Raw genomic sequence first — 20848 nt, 5'->3', positions numbered from 1 at the left:
GGGTTCAGTTTGGGATATTTCACTTTTGTCATATATATATGTGTGTGTGTGTGTATATGTATATACATCACACAAAATGTGAACCCTGATGTAAACTATGGACTTTAGTTGAAAATAACTTACCAGTATCAGTTCATCAGCTGCAACAAATGTACCACACCAATGCAAGTTGTTAATAATAGAAGAAACTAAGGGGTGAGAGGGGAGGGATATGGGAGTGCTCTAGATTTTCCACTCAATTTTGCTGTAAACCTGAAACAACTTTAAAAAAAATAAAGTCTTTTAATTAAAAAAAAAAAAAAAAGGATGAAGTACTGGTACATGCCACAACATGGTTGAACTTTGAAAACATTACACTAAATTAAAAAAATACAGACACAAAGAAATCCATATATAGTATTTTATGATTCCATTTATATGAAATACCCAGTATAGGCAAATTCACAGAAACAAAGTATATTAGGGGCTGGAGGGAGGGAAAAATGGGTGTAACTGCTTAATGGTTATGGAGTTTCTTTTTAGAGTAATCAAAATATTCTGGAGCTGGGTACTGATGAAGGTTGCACATATTGTGAAGGTAAAAATACCACAGAATTGGACACTTTATTTTTTTCTTTAAATAAAATTCTAACGGATATGAAAATTAAATACACTTTGATTACATTCCTTCCTAATTTTGACTGAACTCAGATTTGAGACATCATTTCAGTAATTATGTATCTTTCTCATCTTAGTAATAACATCTTTCCCATTTTGCATTCTGCCATTGAGATTTCTCTCTTCAAGAAACTGTAAAATCAGAGTCTAAAAAGGCCCGAAAACTGTTCATGATTTTTGGTTCCCTTTAAGTTAAAACAACAATAAGAATTGGGCACTTTAAAATGACTAAAATGATGAATTTTATGTGTATTTTACCACTACTGGAAAAATTAAAAAACTAAATAAAATAAATGTGAAAATACTTGTGAAATAATATTACATACTACAGTATTACACTACATAGCTTCAAACATAAATTTATGAGTTTAAAAATAGAGAAAACATATCATGACCCAAAAGAGAAAACTCCAGAATGCCGCAGATGAATAATCCTCAAAGGACAGCTAAAACCGTGACGTCTGCCTTCCTAGAAAGCAGCAGCCTGTCATTTGCAGGTATTCCTTATTCTCACTTCAGAAGATTTTAAGACTTTTTCCAAATCTTTATTTCTTCACATTCTTTCTTCTCCTATGTGTGGCTTCTCTATTTTGATTCATTGTGACTTTAAAATATTTTTATTTCCACTGCATTTTATTACTTGTGTTGCATTTATTGCTTATGCTTATTCTATAATTGTTAATTTTAAATTGTGTGCTTTTTTCACTCTAAAACAGAAATTGATATTTTCATATACATCACACATAACACATTTTTCTCTTGGACTAAAATTTCTGAAAAATGTCCTTACTCCACATTCTTAATTAACTTTCTGAAAAAGTCTGGTGCAAGAATTACACACTTCATGTGATTTTCAAGATTATGTCTTAGTGATCAGATTTTTCTCCTTATATTCAGCTGTATTTTCTTTACCTCATTTTAACTGTATTTTTTGTTTTCTCAGCCCCACTTGGATAATTAATGGTCACCTTCCTAGAGAAAACGATCAAATATTTGATCATTCCTTGCACTTCTTCCTCTAGGCTAAATTGCATTTCCCATTGGATTTTCCAAGGGTCTTTTATCACCGGATATCAGATTGTGATCCGTAGGCAGGATGTCAGAGAGCTTGGGATATGATAGGTCACAGAAGGGATCAGTCTCCAGGTCAGATTTGATGCCAGAGTAAAGTTAAAGCCTCTTGATTAGATAAATGGGTGATCGTGTGAGTCCCCTTCAAGCGGTTGGTGAAAGGAGAAAAGAGCTGGGACTTAGAATATAATCCTGGTTTCCAGAATCCAGGGTTATTGTTTTCCTTGGAGGTGTCGCTGAGGCTCTCTTAGGTGCAGGGAAAATGTCAGGAGAACCTACAGTAGGGGACCAAAGAATGAAGGGGGGTGCAGAATTTCAGAGAAGAAAATTGGGGGGGAGGTATAGATGAGGAGAGGAAATGGCCCAGTACTCATTTCCATAGCAACTCACTGCCCGAACCCGTTCTCAGTTGACACAAAGATGACTCCTTCACGACACCGTCCTTGGCAACACTCAGGACCCATACTGTCCAGTCCCTAACCTCCGCTTCTTGTAACCACCTTCCTGAGATGAGCCCCTCCTGGCCCATCGCAGTGAGGAGGCCGTCAGATCACTGTAGGAAGTCTGGCTGCGTGACTGTCTGTGGGCTACACGCTCATTTCCCTCAGAAAAGATCAGTTCTGGGTGAGATGTATTTGGATCCAATGTCTCATTCACTGCAGAGAAAGAAAATCCATTCTGATAATAATCAATACAGGAATATTTTAAAATATCAATTTCATGATATTAACACCCAAACAGGAAAACAAAAGTTACAATGACTTAAGAAATTTAAAGTGGAAGAACTTTCTAGGGCACACAGAACAGCCTATCAATACATGAGAAGTCCTTCACTGGCAGAGCAGGAATAACCAATAAGCAAGTCACCATATTTGTAATGATCTTAGTGAAATGTTCATGCCAACAGAATCCCAGTTAAGTCTCAACTCTCAACTTCAAAGTAAGGATGGCTTTGCCCCTTTTTTTCTTCCTCTCCCTTAACTAGATCACTTGGGAATGTGCACTGGGAGATTAAATTATTGTCTTTTAATCCTTTTGCTTCTCTTATCACGGTAAACTGATCTCTTTCAACACTGATTCTCAATTACATGGATGTAAGCCATGAACTCTCACGTTTCATCAATTATTGACTATCCACTGAATGTCTCTGTGCTTCAGTGCCTGCTGAAAAGAGAGGTTAGGGAAAGTGTACAGTAAGGTTCCCATCACAAAGTGTGCTCCACGCTGTTTCTGTTTTCCTAACTTACCTTTTCTACAGCTCTTCCTCCAGATCAAGCCTACAGCCCCAACAAGAGGAAGCAATCCCAAAATAAGCAGTATCTTCCATGAAAAAGTCATCCCAGGCTCTAAAATGGAAACCCCAGAATCACATTAAATCATGAAACTGGGAAAATTTCAAGATCGTTCTTTTCATCTGAGAGCTCCTAGACTGGGGAGGAAGGTGAGAATTAGTCCTGTCAAGAAGAAAGTGGGTCTGCTTCTCCCTGCTCTGCAGAGGCTGAGGAGAGGCTGGGGGTTTATGCTAGCTTTCCTGTTTGCTCCTCTCAGAAACACACACAGACGCACAGACACACACACACACACACACACACACACACACACACACTTCTGCCCCTTCTCTTTTCCAATTATACCACCACAATCACTGGAATAATGAGGGCGGCAAAAGGGTAAATTTACCGAGTCCACAGCCATGAAGATGGTGTTAAGGAAAATTAATTTCTAATCCAGAAGAAAACCCGTCATGAGGGGGAAAAAAATGATGTCATTGTTTTCACATTAGAAGAAAAGAGATTGTAGATATAGTGATGATAGAATCAATTCTTGGAATTCAGTAGATAACAATGTAACCATATAACCTTAGGGCTTTACTTGGGGATTTCAGGAAGAAACTCTAAAGAGTAGAATCTCTGGGTGTCCTGAAGACCAGCTTTGCAAGAGATAGCAAGAGACTTCATCAGAAAGAAAACATAAAAAACAAAAAATAGAAAAGCAATAAAATGAGTAAGTTTGGGTTGGTCTTCATATTTATTTCCCAAAGCTGAGAAGAGCACACGGAATCACTAACCTGAAGGAGAAAAAGTTGTCATTTTCTCCTCACCAAGAAGGGGATTGCTGATGGAGCAGGTCACATTCACAACAGAGCTGTTTGTGACCAGTAGAAATGCCTCCACATGGAACAGGCCCTGGCTGCCTTGAGTCAGGTCCTGGGAAACGGACGGTATTGTCTTTCCTTCCATGTCCCTCCATTGCACATGGGGCTGTGGGAACCACCCTTCTGAAGTGCACCTCAGCTTTGTTTCTCCATCCTTCAGTGCCTCCATGGAGATCTGAGGCGAAGAACCCAAACCTGGGAACAGAGGTCAAGGAAGGCAATTTAGAGTCTCTGCAAGTGGTTACACAGTCATTGATTGCACAGAGGGGGAAGAGAAGGGTTCAGAGGCTCGGAGAAGAAAGCAAAGCTTAGGAGGGAATTATACTCCACTCAGGAAGGAGACTAGCTGGAGCCTTTACTTGTTTCCTTTTGTTTGCAAATTTTTATTTTTATGCTTTGTATTCCTAAAATCATTCTGGGACAGATTAAGGGATACAGTACATTTCGAATCCAATTTTTTTTCTTCTATATCTGAAACAAAATAACTTTGACTAGGTAGGTCATGAGTCACATGGCCAGAAAAAAAAAAAAAAGACAGAGAGAATATCCTCAAAGAACAAAATCTTATAAATACATGTGTCCAATGGCAGAAAATGACGAAGCTCATTAAAACTTTTAACATGTGCTCTCATGGATGTTTTCTAAACATATTTATTAATTTGAATACACCATCAATGGGAGAAACAAGTAGATTTTCCACAATTTAGGCAATGTCCTCAATGGCATTTGCTAACCTTGGCAAATCAATTCTCACCCACAAACATAGGCAGTGGGAAATCATGATGCAGGGATTGATTTTGTCTTTCCTCCTCCGTCCTGCCAATACTGTCAACGTTTATGATTTTTGCTTATGTGGTGGATCTAGTTCAGCCTTCAAATCATCATGCTTCCTAATAACTACATATTTCCCAGAATTTTAAAAACACACTGAAATAATGAGTCCTGTGTACTTATGGAGTAAGAATCTCACATTTTACTAGGTGTATGGCCACTTTATGGAGATCCTGGGAAGGATACAAATTCTACACACAAAGAATCAAATCTGGTCCTTTAGGGTTTGTGGACTTTATGTATTTATTACAGCTCCTGCACATGGGAGAGTTTACTATATAAATTTAATGAGTGAATGGACATTAAGAAAATTTCAGGTGCCAGAGAAATTTTCCATGAACTAGCAAGTTAAAGCAGTGGGAACAGATGTCGATTTCAAAACATCTATCTAGAATCCTTACCTATGATCTTCAGATCCAAATCAGCCTCCTGGTAGACACCATCTTTTTCAAAAAGGCACTGGTACTTCCCATCATCTGAAGTCCTGGCATTGTTTATCTGCAGGGTCAGCCTCCCCTCGTTGATAGCATCACTCACCAATGCAGTCCTCCCTCGATACTCGGCCATCTGCTCTCCAGCCACGTGGTCCCCATCCATATAGACATAAACAGCAGGATAACGGTGCCATCGCACCCACCTCACCTCCATGCTCTGTGCATCAGTCTTTGGGGACAGGGAACAGGTTAATTGTATGTCTTCTCCCACTCTGACAAGGATGGGCTGGGAAGGTCCAATCACTTTTAAGGAAGCTGTTAAATACAGCAGACAAAACACAATGAAAGATTCAAACTGGAGCAAATAGTGTCATCAGTAAGAACATCTTGAGTAGGATTTAGAACCCAGGGACATCCCAGGGGAGCCCTGAGGTTCAAAGTCATTCCCTGGAGAGGTAGATGTTTGGTGGAATCAGGATAGAGGTTGTCCCTATTCAAGGCAGAACCATCCCATGATGTGTGTCTGTCTGAAAATTATCACTAACTGAACCCACACCTGCAGCCCCTACCTATAATCTTATGCAGTTTTCAGCCCAATAAGAAAATAATTTTGCAATTAAAATCAAATTAAAATTTTATCATTTTAAATTTGCACAACCTTAAACTACGTCTTAATCTGTGTACGTCTCAGCTTCTTATACCATAAGACAAATGTATCACTATCAAAATCATAAGGTTTTACTGGAGTTAAAATAATCCATATAAAGAGTTTGATGACCATGCAGTGTGAGTGGACACCTGAGATTATAAGACTTGAGGTCATTGGAGCCAATCCCACTCTAGACTTTGATAATGGGGAGGGAACAGAACTGAGTCAGGTGGCCTTTTAGTAATGAAATGTGAAGAAACCTTCCCCTAGTTTGTTTTATAATACCTTATATGTCAGATCCAGCCACCGTATTTCAGTTCCCCAAGCTCCCACATATGTGGGGCTCTAAACACACACCAGTCAATGTTCTCAGGTGATCTTGAGAAATGTTATAAGATCAAGAATTGGGGAGACTGGCAAAATACGAAGCACAAAGCAAGAATGAATACATAAAAACGAGTCTAATTCCCCCATTAGGAAGAATGGAGATTTTCTCTGAGGGCTTTCCTGGCTTTTCCTGGATCCATCTTCAGTTCTCATCAGGTCCTGGCCATGCTGATTATGCTCTATACTCTATTTAGTGTCATCCGTTTCCATCAAATGGTAGAATGTTTTTACCATTCTAATGCTGAAGTGTAATGATCATTTATAAAGAAATACAAGCATAAATTTGTAAACTGTCTGGATGGGGAGTCAATGATCAAAGGCAAAATGTCCTCATTATGTATTTAGCCAAAATCTTCTAGGTACTACTCCAGAGAGGAAACTTGTTGCCAACATAATTTTAATTTTCCGATTATTTCATTCCATTTTTTTTTAAACGAATTTTTTTTAAATTTTTATTTATTATATTTATTTATTTATGGCTGTGTTGGGTCTTCGTTTCTGTGCGAAGGCTTTCTCTAGTTGTGGCAAGCGGGGGCCACTCTTCATCGCGGTGCGCGGGCCTCTCACCATCGCGGCCCCCCTTGTTGCAGAGCACAGGCTCCAGACGCGCAGGCTCAGCAGTTGTGGCTCACGGGCCTAGCTGCTCCGCGGCATGTGGGATCTTCCCAGACCAGGGCTCCAACCCGCGTCCCCTGCATTGGCAGGCAGATTCTCAACCACTGTGCCACCAGGGAAGCCCTCATTCTATTCTTGCTAAAATTTGACTCGCAGTTATATCCAGCATGTTGTTTGCTTTGTTCTGTAATTTTACCTAAAACATATTATCTCTACTCCATATGTATCTGTTTAAATCTAAAGACAAAAGTAGGAGTCAGAGGAAAAAAAAAAGAACTAGTAGTTAGTTTGTTGCTATTTCTCCATCCATGTATCTTATAGTAATAAAGCAGATTGTTTCCTCATCTTTGTTAGCCATATGAGGTTTTTTTTTTCTCCTGTCCATGACCTGTGGTACAAATCAACTCTCAAACTGGATTACTCTTCCAGAGATTGGTAATTAAGAGCTAAAATTGACTGTTTCCCAACTGTAAAATGATGATAAATCTATTCACCTTTAAATTATTGTAAGAAAAGAAAATAATTCCTGAAAAGCACTTAGCATCGTCCCAGGCACGTTATTACCATTTCAAAAACTTGGTCATTATCTGTATAACCAACAACATTATTTGCCAGAGTAGGGAACTAGGACTTCAGTCTCAGGACTTCTAAGGAAATCTCGGTTCACCAGCAGCCTCTGAGCTCTAATTCACAAGCTCTAAAAACACGGAGGTAGCTGTGAATCTCCTACTCTACTCTCTATTAACAGCTCACCCTCAAAGCTCCTGAGGGCACAGCCCTCTTCCTGACAGGGAGCCCAGGGAAGCTTTGTCTTTTCATATTGTTTCAATTTGGGCCCAGAAGGTGTGCACAACCTAGAAACAACAGGGCATCAGATTGTATTTTGTGTGCTAGGTGTCCAATGGGCATGTCAATTTGGTTCAGATAACTTAGAGAAATGAGTCTTCACTTACATTTTTCTTAAGGGCCAGAGACGTGGGTCAACCTGCCCAAACACTGGCTTGGCTTTCTGAGCTGTAACTAACAAGCTCTGGCAGCCAAGGTTTCTGTCCTATCACAAGCAGGTGTCACCTGGGTGGGAGGGTATCCGACTTGGAAAGTAAGGTTCGCAGATGTGCACTCTCCTCAAACTGTGGAGTTACCTTTGACCGTCCCAAGGCCCTTTCCTTTATCTTTATGGTCCAAAGGGGTCCAAAGTGTCACACTAGACTCTGACAGAGATTGGGGTGTGTTGGTCACCCTAATTTTCCTCAAACACTCCAACATGGGCCGAAAAGTGTGCTTAAACTCACCTAACATGCGCACAGGCACGCACCCACATAAGCACATATTCCTGTAACAGGTGACTTGAGGGAGAGCAGAGTACTGATGCAAGGAGAAAACGAGCAGGTAGGGGGCAGGTTGGTTGTCATGGGCTGGGAGAAGAGGTCACAGAAATGAGGAACGGGAGGAAGATGATAAGGCAACAAAGGAGAAACTGACAGACGTTCAAAAATCAGTTGGTTACTGTTTAAACCACTTATCTTAGGTACAGTAAAATCATGCCTGCAGTCCAACGATCAAGTAAAGAAAAAAAAAGGAAAATGATCACCCCAAGCACAGGGTCCCAGGCTGCATCTAAGAAAGTCACAGCTCCCTCCCGAGAGTGATGAGGTCCGGCCTGCGGGGATGAAGAGCAGGTGCAGAAACCGTAGCAGGGCCAGAGGTTGCAGGTGGTGGGTGAGGACCGCCAGTTATCACGATGGCACTGCTTCCTCACACTAGAAACTCACACTAGGGCCTCCAGAGCTGGGCCAGCTGTCCTTTGCTTTGCCCTACACACTCCCTTTCCTCCCACCCAGAAGGACAGAGCTTAGGTCTGCACCCATTTTAGGCATCCACCTGAGGCTCATTGGGGTCCCAGGAACACTGAAAGTGGCAGGTTACGAGGTGCAAAGACGCCTGCAGGAAGCTGCGCTTTGCTGGTCCCTCTAGCACTAAATGTGAGACTTGGGAAGGTCATGCCTCAGTTTCTCATCTGGATCACGAGGTGTCACCTTCTCTGTGCACGCTTTGTCCAAGGAGCACCACCTTCCCCTGGGGAGGGCGGAGGCTCGTGTATACTCGCGAGAGCCACCACCTCTACTTACCCAGCTCTGTCTGGAGTTTTTCTGGAAAGAGAATGAAAATAACATATCAAGGAATTTGGTCTAAGGGAAAGGAGAGAAAATATTTCCAAAAAAAAAAACCCCGAAGTTCTACATTTTATGGAAACACTTGACTCATAAGAAAGAAATAAAATGTAGAAAAATAATGATTTTTCCCCATCCACCTCCTGGTGGTCCAGCTGTTTTTCCCTTTCTCTGCACAACAAAAATGCTCTCAGTTCTACCACCCCATGATTCTGCTTGTTTCTGCTTATATTTAACATATCGATATTTAACTATTTCATAAAAATAATAATATTCTTTTTATAAATGCATGAAAAGTATAAAAATATATGGACATAGACAATTATCACCCATAATTACAAACTGAGAGATATATAAATATATATGTATGTTTTGCAATTATGTATATATATGTATTGTTCCTTTTAACATTAACATATAACATTTGTTTTAACTTTTTTTCCTGTATCCATTTATATGAATAACTATGTACTTATTTCTTTATATCTAAATGTAGAGGGTGTCCCAAAAGTCTTAGTGCAGTTTTAAGTTATTTAAAGCCAATAATCTTTCCATGATTGGAAATATCTATTTATAGAAAGATAGATGATAGATAGATAGATAGATAGATAGATAGATAGATGTAATCTTTATCATTTAAGTGGTCCATCAGGGGGATATTTTCAACCATTAAAATTATTTGAAAATACCATTTTTCATCGATGCTATAAGTAACATAAGACCCAACACTCCACTGTTGTATTGGGGTTTTGGCTATTGTTTTTGTTGCTATTTATAAATGAGGCTATAATAAAGATGCTGCTATGTAAACAGCTGTCTCCATCTCTGATTATCTTCAGATGATAAGCTCCTAGAGGTAACTGGCACAAATACAGTGCAAGAAAACATTTCAGTTGAAAGAATATAGTTGTATTTCCTTTACAATGTAACACATACTTGTGAGTAAAGAAAATTAATAAAGAAAGAAGTAAAGGCAGAATCTGAAAGAAATTGGAATGTCGTTAACAATAGCTATATAGTGTATATATTTCCAGCCATAAATGTTTTATAGTTTTTAACGCATATCACAAAATATTAGATATTCTTCTTGATTAAAAAAATATTAGGTGCTATGGAACAGTCCCTGCAACCTTTCCTGCTAATCAGAGCATCTTGGTCCTAGAGGCAGAGCACTGACCTGGGATGGAGATGTCTGACCCCCTCTCCTCAGTGAGTGTGGGGCTGTGGATAAAGCAGGACACAATCTCTGTAGAGACATTCCTGACCACAAGAGTGCTTTCTACATAGAACAAGTCATCTTCATCTTGGATGCTATGCTTAGAGATAGTCAGCAACTTTTCTCCCGTGATGTCTTGCCAAGAAATTTGAGGTTCTGGGAACCAGCCTTTTGCAGTGCACACAAGCTGGAGTCCGCTTTCCACAGATCCGTCCATGTGGATGTAAGGGTCAGACCCCAGACCTGTGGTGGAAAGACACAGCCCTGAGTCCCGAAGCCCATGGAGGCACAAATCACAGAGGATGGGAGTCCAATGACATTGTTCAGAGGGAGAGAGCAGAAGTTCAAGGTTCTTGGGAGCAAAAGGTGGCCCAAAGTCCTCTTCCCATTCAAACTGGAGTTCACATACACTTTATTTATACCCCAGTCTCAATCCTTAAACTTTAGCATATGAGCAGTATTTTTATTCAGACCCAGACAGGAAAATAAGAGAAAGGGACATAATAACATTTTGCTTGTGTCTCTAGCACTGCAAATGAAGATGTGTTAAAATTTACTCATGAACTCCCTTATGCCACAGACTCTGCCCTTTTCATCTTAATATTATTGTGTCAGGCACTTTGACTTGTTGGATAATATCTTGACTCCAATTTAAATAGAATATTTAATATAAAGTGAGACGTCATTTCCAGGGAGAATATTCTTCTCATTTCTTTTGTTGGTGTTTGTGAACTTGGGGTGCAAATAGGTAATCTGGGTTATGTAAAATGGGAAGCTTCATGTTGAGTTTCTGTATCTAAATATTCCATTCCATGGGAAAATGTTTTTGAGACGTCCCAGTTTTATATAATCATGAAATTCTTTCTCTATTCAACACAACTCTCAAACCCAAACGAAGAGGATTCTATTTTCCATAGATGGTAGTTCTGTCTCTATCACTTGCTGGGGACAGAGACCCATTTTCTTCACCTAGAGCCTTAGAAAATGCATGGTTTCTTTTCAAATGTCCATGATAGTGAAATGCCTTAGTACGTGCCCTCCCCACTCCACATCTCAGAAGTATGTGGATTCTTTCATCCATCTTGAATCAACTTGAACATAAAAACATTAATAATCATACATAGGTGTTAAGACAAAATGTGTTAGGGAACAGAAAGAGGTCACATCAGCTAGAGGTGTTAACATCTCCAGAGAACTATTCCCCTGATAAGGCAAATGGATTTGCCTGATTTTCTCTTTAGCACATGGAGGAGTTATTCCTGCCAGGGAACCATACGATAGTTTACTTTTCAGGTATTTGTTTCTCCACAGAGACATCCTTTCTTCAGTCGTTCCCTTCTTCTGACTCTGTCCTACTTTGCTAACACAAAAACATCATGCAGACCCTTGTCACTCACAATGGGTACGTCCCCAAAGCATCTGTGAACCCCCAATTCACTGAACACTAGTATACGGTAATCTCCACAAAAGCATCATGTTCTTAACCTGTTAGTCTCATCACTAGCTTTCTAACTTGAGGCGGCGTTACACAAAGAAGCAATGTGTTCACATCTCAGTGATTGTGTACTTGAGGCTGAGTAGAGAACGTGGGTGCGGGGCAGTCTGCTAGGGTCGCTCGCCCAGCAATTGACTTGCCCTTGCGCACTAGCCTATATGGCACGAATTCTTGCCTCAGCCAAACTGCTAGTGACTACGTGTCATCAATGTTAAATAATCCTCAAGAATAGTCAAAACTGTGTAAGTTAAATTTGGGGGAATTGTTTGTGAGTTCACTTTAAAGATTTCAGAACCACCTGATTCATTTGGAGGCAATTGGATTCATTTGGAGCAATTGCCTTGATGATTCGAAGGGAATTCTTCAATTGGAACTAAGCTTAACACAAATTAATAATACTTCTCCTTCTGAGACCCTATGTCTTTTCTGAGATACTCACCTGCTACTTTGAGCAGCAAGCTTGTTTCTCCACAATAGTTTCCCTCTTGGAAACGGCACCAGTACTGCCCATGGTCAGATGGCCGGATGTTGTGTATCTTCAGAGCCACACTTCCCTCAGTAACGTTGTCCTCTATCCACTCTACCCGGTCTCTGTACTCCTGCATCTGCATCTCCGTCACCTCAGCTCCATCCCGATACAAAAACACAGGTGTGCTGAGCTCTGAGCGGTACCACCTCACCTCCATGTGCATCGTGGTCCTCTTGGGGAGGAGCTGACAGGTTAGTAGGGCATCTTCCCCGACCATGACCAGGGTAGGATGGGCAGAACCAATCACTCTAAAGTCATCTACAAAAGAGTGACAAACAGAAACCGGGAAATGCCAACTGGAGGATCAATATGATTGCTTTGGGATGTCTACTCTATGAAAATGGAGGCACCTGGAGGAGGGAAAGTTTTATTTGCAATGTTTTAGGGAAACCCAGCATTATGATTTGCACGTTTGGTTGTACAGAGACACTCTTGTGTACCAAAAATAACATGCAGTTCAAAAATTTTAGTGTGAGTGCTAAATCTATTACTTACCAGCTGTGTGATTCGGGGGCAAATCCATTATTCTCGATGAGATTTTGAGATTGCAATCTCAATTTCTTCTTTAAGATTTTAAAACCACCATCTTGGGTTGCTTTTATTCTCAAATAAGTTAATGTGTAAATTGATTTTTTTAAATGGGAACTTTATTAGTTAGTGATTTATTTTATATTTTACAGTGATTTATTTTCTAGTTAGTAATTTCACTTTGGTGACTGACATTGTAATCACTTTTCCTAAAATTTAGGTAATAGATTTATTCAATAGATTTTTCAGCTTTTCAGAATTGTTTTTGTCTTGTCCTATGTAACGAACTGGGTTTGTTTTGCTTTGTTTTGTTTCGTTTTGTTTTTGTATGGACCTGGCAAGACTCCAGTTACTGGGGCTATGTAAAATGCAGTTTTTTTTGGTTTTTTTTTTGGTAACTCTTTCTTGTTTTTAATGCTACTAGAACTTATACCCCATATATTTTCTGGTGTGCTAAAATTAAAACAGCCAATATTAACCACATGCATATTAGGAGGCCTCTAATTATTTTGATACTTATGAGAATTTATAGAATATAGATATAATAAATGAATTTAAAGAGATGTTAATATTAACCATATTAACCAACATTATTGTTTGAATTTCATAAAAAGTTTGTTATTTTGAAAATATTTCCTGGTTGATTACTTCTAATACTTTGCAATTGAAATTTGGGGTGCACTTTGATGATAATTTTAATAGTGGTGCTTTTGAGGGATGATTTTTTTTTTTATATGAAGAATTACCTTTTGTGCTATACGAAACAAAATTTCTTCCCAGTTCCAACCTTCCCATTGTTCCCTGCTTCTTTCTTAGAAATTCTTACCTAAATTTTTGATTCAGATAATATCTTGTTTCTCTCAATGATAAAAAAAACTTGAAATATGTGTTATCCTTATAAAAGACTTCTACAGACAAGTTTATTGACCTAGCTGGAACATAAAATGCAGTTTTTGCAAGGACATTTTGTGGTGGATTAAGGGTAGTGATTAGTGAAGTAAGTCAGAAAGAGAAAAACAAATATCGTATATTAATGCATATATGTGGAATCTAGAAAAATGGTACAGATGAACCTATTTGCAGGGCAGGAATAGAGATGCAGATGTAGACAATGGACATGTGGACACAGGGAGGAAGGGTAGGGTGGGACGAACTGGGAGATAAGGATTGACATATATACACTACCATGTATAAAACAGATAGCTAGTGGGAACCTGCTGTATAGCACAGGGAGCTCAGCTCCGTGCTCTGTGATGACCTAGACGGGTGGGATGGGGGGGGAGGGGGTGGGAGGGAGGTCCAAGAGGGAGGGGATATATGTATACATATAGCTGATTCACTTCGTTGTACAGCAGAAACTAACATAACATTGTAAAGCAACTATACTCCGTGTAAAAAAAAAAAAAAAAAACAGAAAAAAAAAGGCAGTGATTAGTATAAAGAGTTCAAACCTTCCAATAAAATTTTAAGTCATGTTTGACGTCTTCTTTACCTGCAAATTGAAGAGCTGTTTAATAATTCTGTATGTTCCTATGCTTAATAATTTCATATGTCATGTATATTATGTTTTTTCTCATCCTAAAATGCTCCAGGGCCATTTGCACTTTGTGCAGATCCAACCCTCCTAAGAAGGAACTTCATCTCGTTTAGTTGCTGCTCAACATCAAGTAGATGGTGCTCAAAAGGTCACTATGGAACATAGGTAGACATCTGCTTGCATTGTGTTGATGGAATCTGAATATAAAGCTAGAACTGAAGTCATACCATCTGGGTGACTTCTTTTACAGGTTAGGAAGGTGCATCCCATAGCAGGGAGGGCAGCCTCACCACATCATATAGTTTCTGACAGCCTCAGTCTGGAGCCTGTGTCTTCTGATGTCCTATCCAATGTTTTTTCCCACTTTGCAATCCTGCATTTTCCTTGGGGCTCTGATATTACCCACTGACATTGAATTTTCACAATCCCTTCAAAGTACAATATTTTGACCAACAAAATTCAGCTACTGAGATTTCCAAGCCCATTTCTTAGAAGTCTCCTTCTAGTTTCTTATTTCCAAGTACTTTTATGCTGTTTAATTTATGGTAAGAAGCAGCCACTTTTTTCTCACCCCAGAAGTGTTGTACTAAATAGAAGCAGGAGAATGGATGACTTACTGTGTTCCAGGTACTGATTTAAGTGTTTTCTATGTACAGCCTGATTTAATCTTAAAGGCTGTGCTAAGCTATGAGATGTAGGTAGGTTGTTATTCTTATAATAAAGATGAGAAAACTAAGGCAGAAGGTATTCAAGTAACTTTCCAAAGGTAACACAGCTGGAGGTGGAGGAGCCCTTTTTATAACACAGGTGCTTTGACCCCTGAATCCCCACTTTTAATATTGTACTAGCCCTTTTGAATTTAGAACTCTGCACCCAGACTGGACCTCTGAGACACTCGAATATGCAGTAAAGGGAAGAAGAGCATCCTACCTGACTGCTTCATGCTGAGCAGTACAAAGAAGAAGGAGGCAACTACACCAGACAGACTGTATCCTGGAAAATCCACCATCTTCCCTGGAACAAACACAAGAGAAAATATGACTGTACCTAAATGAGGCTGTAATACAGCAAGCATTTCTGTGGTTTCCAGTGGTTACGTAGACATAACGAGAAATCAACATCAACACCTTCCACAATCAAATGATGAAATGGGCTTGGTTCCCTTTCTCTGCATTTATCGATCATTTCCAACCTCTTACTTACTGTGTTGTACTTTAAACTATTTGGGGTCCCCGAGGGAAGATTTCTGATTTAAATGAAAATATCTTCTGGGCTAAAGGGACAATAATATTTAGATAATTTTAAAAAATCTCTTTAGACCCATTTATTCTGAGCATGCAGAATTCTAGAGCCCTCCTTCCAGTCCCTCCTGCAAAGTCCTTCATCTCTACGGTCTCCAAGATGTAAAGGAAAGAGCAGAAAGGCTCTGCATCCTCATGCTATAGCCAGGAAGCCATTGCTAGGGCCTCGGGAGGACCCAGGGACAGGGGATGCCTTGGAAAGGAAAGGAAAGAATAGTGGAAATGGTGATACAGAAGAAGACTGGCAAAGAAATGACCTTGAATGACCTTTCAGTATCATCTAGAGGACATATAGAAATGAATTTTAAAAAATAGCCCAACTGGCAGAGATGGGCAAACCCAACATGCCCATTGTACCAGCATTATAAAAATACTTCTACACAGATTAAAAAAAGTTTTAAAACTATCTGGAAAAAAAAAAAATAGAATGCTAACTTTAGTTTTGGAAAATGAAAAATTCAGAGTGAAGCACGTCTAAGACTCATTCTACCTGCTGTGTCAAGTGTTTTATGGAAAGAAAAACTTGCTTCACACCAAATAGAAGAACCTGCATAGGAGCAATGATAAGTTACTGCTTCTCTCTCCTTGTAAACGAATGTCAATATGATTTTATAGAGCAGGGGGGAAAAACAACAGTCATCTGAAATGGGGATGATGAAACGTGGTTGAGGAGATTATTTTTACTCCATTATGACTATTTACTTTCTAAAGTGATGCATAATTTCATCTAAAATATCTCTAGGAAAAGTGATACAAGCCCAGTCACAAAGCCACAATACCTGAAAGAGTGCTCAACTATTTATGGAAAATTAGACTGAGCATTAGAAGACACCACAGAACAGTACTAGTTTGCCACTTGAAATAAATCAGTCATGTTGCCTCAGATGAAAGGAAATTGCCTTCTTGACTCCTTGACTCCTCCTGTGAAAAGTAGAAACATGTTATTCCACCAAGTAAAAGCAAAGAAAACCCACAAAGACCGTGCTAAGCATCACTGCCTTTTCCTGTGAGATAAGGACTCACACTTGCTACAAACCAGTTTATAGGTTTGTGTTCCTTTAGGCTCTTTATGTGAAAGCCGAGGGGAAACGTACAAATGCCCTCTAGAAAAAAAGCTGTCCAAATCATTGAAGCTTTTGAAGAAATTGTGAAAATGCATCTTAACCTTCAGTGATGCTCAGAAAGAGATTTGTGAAAGAGTATAAACAGGGTGAATAAATGCCTTAGACCAGGGTTCTCAATGGGGACGGAGATGGTTTTGCCCTTGGAGGACATTTGGCCAATGTCTGCAGACATGTTTGGTTGTCACACCTCAGGGGAGGGGACTCCCAGTGGGTATTAGCCAGGGATGTTGCTAAACATCCTACAATGCACAGGAAAGCCCCTACAGCAAAGAATTACACAGCCCAAAATGTCAATAATGCCAAGGAAAAGCATTGCCATAGACCATCGGCTGTCAGCGTGCTGAAAATCTTTGGTACATTTTTTTTGTAAATAAATAACTGGACTCACATTGTAATCGTTAAATCAAAACATTTTAATCATAAGCTTTTGACATCTCCGCGTTATGACTTGAGTGTAAGCCAAGAATCTTCTGAAACCGCCATTGATATTAAATATGGTAAACTTTGATATTGTAAAGTGATATGTCCTAATATGCATGTGTTTCATCAAATTCTCAAAACTCCATGTTTCATTTAGTTTTCTGGATAAAGTGCAACTGCTAAGATGAGGTGATAAGTGATGGTATTTAGGCATTGGGTAAGTAACGATTCCAGATTTCAAGGTCTATGTATGCGCTATTAAAATTCATGCCAAAGAAAATTACAAGTTTCTACATGTCATGGGTTGTTAGAGGATTTTTTTTTTCAGTAAAAAACCTCAAAAGTTAAATTCTCAAAATGCCAAGTAACCGTAGTAACTAACTGGTGTTAATGAATTAAATCAGTTCATGAAGTTTGAAGCTTATTTATCTATATACACTTGAACAATAGATCCCCATTTTTATAGAGAGAAAGCAAAGTAGCATGAGATTTCTTGGAGCCAAGGTGACTTTGTGTTTACTTCCGTGACCTTGAGAATCTCACTCTATTTCCTTGAACCTCTCCTTTCTCTCCTCTCTGAAGGAGACAATCATTCCTAACATTTTTCCAGCTGTATCATCGCCATGTGACAGACAAGGAAGCAAGGCTCAGAGGCACAAACCCAACATCCGACATGACAAATGAGTCATGCGATCCTGGTTTTCTGAGGTTTAATCTAGAGCCCCTTCCTCACCCAGCCTGCTTCACAGCAATATTGTGAGGCTCGAATACACTATGGCAGCACTTTGAAAAACGTAAAATGGAGTTGAGTATAAAATACAAGTAGGGGGACTTCCCTGGTGGCGCAGTGGTTAAGAATCCGCCTGCCAATGCAGGGGACACGGGTTCGAGCCCTGGTCCGGGAAGATCCCACATGCCGCAGAGCAACTAAGCCTGTGCGCCACAACTACTGAGCCTGCGCTCTAGAGCCCGCAAGCCACAACCACTGAGCCCACGTGCCACAACTACTGAAGCCTGCGTGCCTAGAGCCTGTGCTCCACAACAAGAGAAGCCACCGCAATGAGAAGCCCATGCACGGCAACGAAGAGTAGCCCCCGCTCGCTGCAACTAGAGAAAAGCCCGTGCGCAGCAACGAAGACCCCACGCAACCAAGATTAATTAATTAATTAATTAAAAAAAAATACAAGTAGGTGATATGACGACAAGGGGCAGAGGGTCCCTGACAGGTGTCTCTATGCCCTGCTTCGTCATCTTAGTCAACTTCCCTTTCCTCCCCGAGCTGTCCTCCACCAGAGAGTCTCCAAACCACTCACGTGTCCCCGTCTTTGCTTGGGGGAGAAAGGCCTGGGGCTGCTGGGGCTTCTCCTCACTGCGTCTCAGCTGTACCCTGCATCAACAGAGCAGATGTCCAAAGACAGGTCAGAGTTTGAAGTGCTGACTGGAGCAACAATTGAGGGACAGCCAGATGGGGTGGAGGGAGCCCCCGTCCCCCAGGGCTTTGGGTGAAGGAGGATTTAAGCCACCTCACCCAAACTGAAGGAAGAGCCAGATCCCTGAAGATGAGATTCCAGTCAGAGTCGCATGTTAACCTCCTGGCTGTAATCCTCTGGAAAGTGAAACTGAGTTGGCGAGTGAACTTTGGCTGGGTTTAGTTATGAATTCTTTAGAGCTGCAGACCAAACCGTGACATTTACATTCCTCACCCTTCCCCAGAAAGCCAGGTCCCATCGGACACCCATCTGTGCCATCTCATCAGGTCTTCCCACAGCACCTCAGGCTGGTGGTCTGTCTACAGCATCCCCTCTACCTACCCACATGTCAAGGACTTCCATCTAATGCCAAGTTTCCACCAGAATACAGTGTGCATGGGGCTTAGAGTTGGAAGCACGACTGAATACCAAATATCCTTCCCCTCTATTCACTGATGAGAAAACAGAGGCCCAGAGAAAGGCATTACCTTCTCCAGGATCAGAGCGCCAGGCCAAGGTCTCCTCCGTGCTAGTTTATTGCTCTTTTAACTTTGGTTCTTTATCTCCCTTTGCTGGGCAATAAAGAGCTTAATTATTCTCAGACATTAAACCAAAGAAATTTAATAAGCTTCTCAACACAACGTTTAGGCACAAAAATTATGATGATGGAAGTTATAGGCACATTTTGTGTGTGTGTGTCTGTTTTGGTTTAAGTTAGATTTTCTTTTAAAGTCCTCTTAAGTCCATTTTCTTGAATCAGAGTGCAAGTACCCCTGGGGGTCTGCAGATACGGGCATACTTCCTTTAATTATGCTTCCCAGATATTGCATTTTTTTTTTTTTTTAAACAAATTAAAGGTTTGTGGCAACTCTCAGTCGAGGAAGTCTATTGGCACCATTTTCCCAACAGCATCTGTTCACTTCATGTCTCATGTCACATTTTGGTAATTCTTGCAATACTTCTAACTTGTTCATTATTATTATTTTTGAATGGTGATCTGTGATCAGTGATCTTTGATGCTACTCCCACAGCTCACCGAAGGCACAGATGATGACTAGCATTTTTTAGCAATAACGTATTTTTAATTAAGATATGTACTTTTTTAGACATAGTGCTACTGTACACTTAATAGACTCCAGCACAGTATAAACATAACTTTTATAAGCACTGGGAAGCCAAGAAATTTGTGTGACTCCCTTTATTGTGATACTTGCTTTATTGTGGTGGTCTGGAATCATACCTGCAGTATCTCCGAGGTATGCCTGTATATTCTCAGGAATTCAAGAGTTCTCCAGAACGATTTTTTCTTTTTCTCTTTTTTCGTTATTTATTTATTTTTGGCACGTTGTGTCTTTGTTGCTGTGCGCGGGCTTTCTCTAGTTGTGGTGAGCGGGGGATACTCTTCGTTGCGGTTTGCGGGCTTCTCATTGCGGTGGCTTCTCTTGCTGCTGAGCACAGGATCTCCGTGCGTGGGCTTCAGGAGTTGTGGCACACGGGCTCAGTAGTTGTGGCTCTCGGGCTCTAGAGCACAGGCTCCGTAGTTGTGGCGCACGGGCTTAATTGCTCTGCAGCACGTGGGATCTTCCCCGGCCAGGGCTCGAACCTGTGTCCCCTGCATTGGCAGGCGGATTGTTAATCACCACGCCACCAGGGAACTCCCTCTCCAGAACAATTTAAATTTAATTTTAGGTGTTCATTTCAATGTAAAATAGAAGCATATGCAACATTATGGTGTGGTAGTGTTTAAGCGGATTTTTTTCCCTGAAGTTTCTTCCTCTCCTCTGGTATGATCAGCCCATATTTAGGCCATCTAACTTGAAACTGCTATTCTTTTTTATTTATTTATTTATTTATTTATTTATTTATTTATTTATTTATTTATTTATTTATTTATTTTATTTATGGCTGTGTTGGGTCTTCGTTTCTGCACGAGGGCCTTCCCCAGTTGCGGCAAGCGGGGGCCACTCTTCATCGCGGTGCGCGGGCCTCTCACTATCGCGGCCTCTCTTGTTGCGGAGCACAGGCTCCAGACGCGCAGGCTCAGCAGTTGTGTCTCACGGGCCCAGCTGCTCCGCGGCACGTGGGATCTTCCCAGACCAGGGCTCGAACCCGTGTCCCTTGCACTGGCAGGCAGACTCTCAACCACTGCGCCACCAGGGAAGCCCGAAACTGCTATTCTTAATGAAGAATGTTTTCCCTCCAATCTTCAGTGTAGATAAAGACCCTTCCCATTGTGGAGGATGAGGGGTTTGAAGAGGA

At 40.5% G+C, this 20848-nt stretch overlaps 1 protein-coding gene across 1 annotated transcript; it reads right to left on the bottom strand.

The window, feature by feature from the left end:
- Positions 1-1509: 1509 nt before the first annotated feature.
- Positions 1510-18723, bottom strand: BTNL2 (butyrophilin like 2). Its single transcript, XM_068558206.1, has 11 exons — positions 18649-18723; positions 18434-18507; positions 16356-16497; positions 15206-15289; positions 12121-12468; positions 10148-10429; positions 8929-8949; positions 5116-5463; positions 3797-4078; positions 2976-3074; positions 1510-2384 (listed from the first exon to the last, which is right to left on the bottom strand). Exons 4-11 carry the CDS (start codon positions 15282-15284, stop codon positions 2182-2184), a joined length of 1662 nt encoding a protein of 553 aa, XP_068414307.1. The 5' UTR covers positions 15285-15289; positions 16356-16497; positions 18434-18507; positions 18649-18723; the 3' UTR covers positions 1510-2181.
- Between the last annotated feature and the right edge of the window lie 2125 nt (positions 18724-20848).

This window comes from Eschrichtius robustus, chromosome 12 (genome assembly GCF_028021215.1).
Source record: "Eschrichtius robustus isolate mEscRob2 chromosome 12, mEscRob2.pri, whole genome shotgun sequence".
In the NCBI taxonomy this organism is placed as follows: Eukaryota; Metazoa; Chordata; class Mammalia; order Artiodactyla; family Eschrichtiidae; genus Eschrichtius; species Eschrichtius robustus.
The sequence above is the reverse complement of the archived record's forward strand: the minus strand, read 5'-3'. Positions and strand labels throughout refer to the sequence as shown.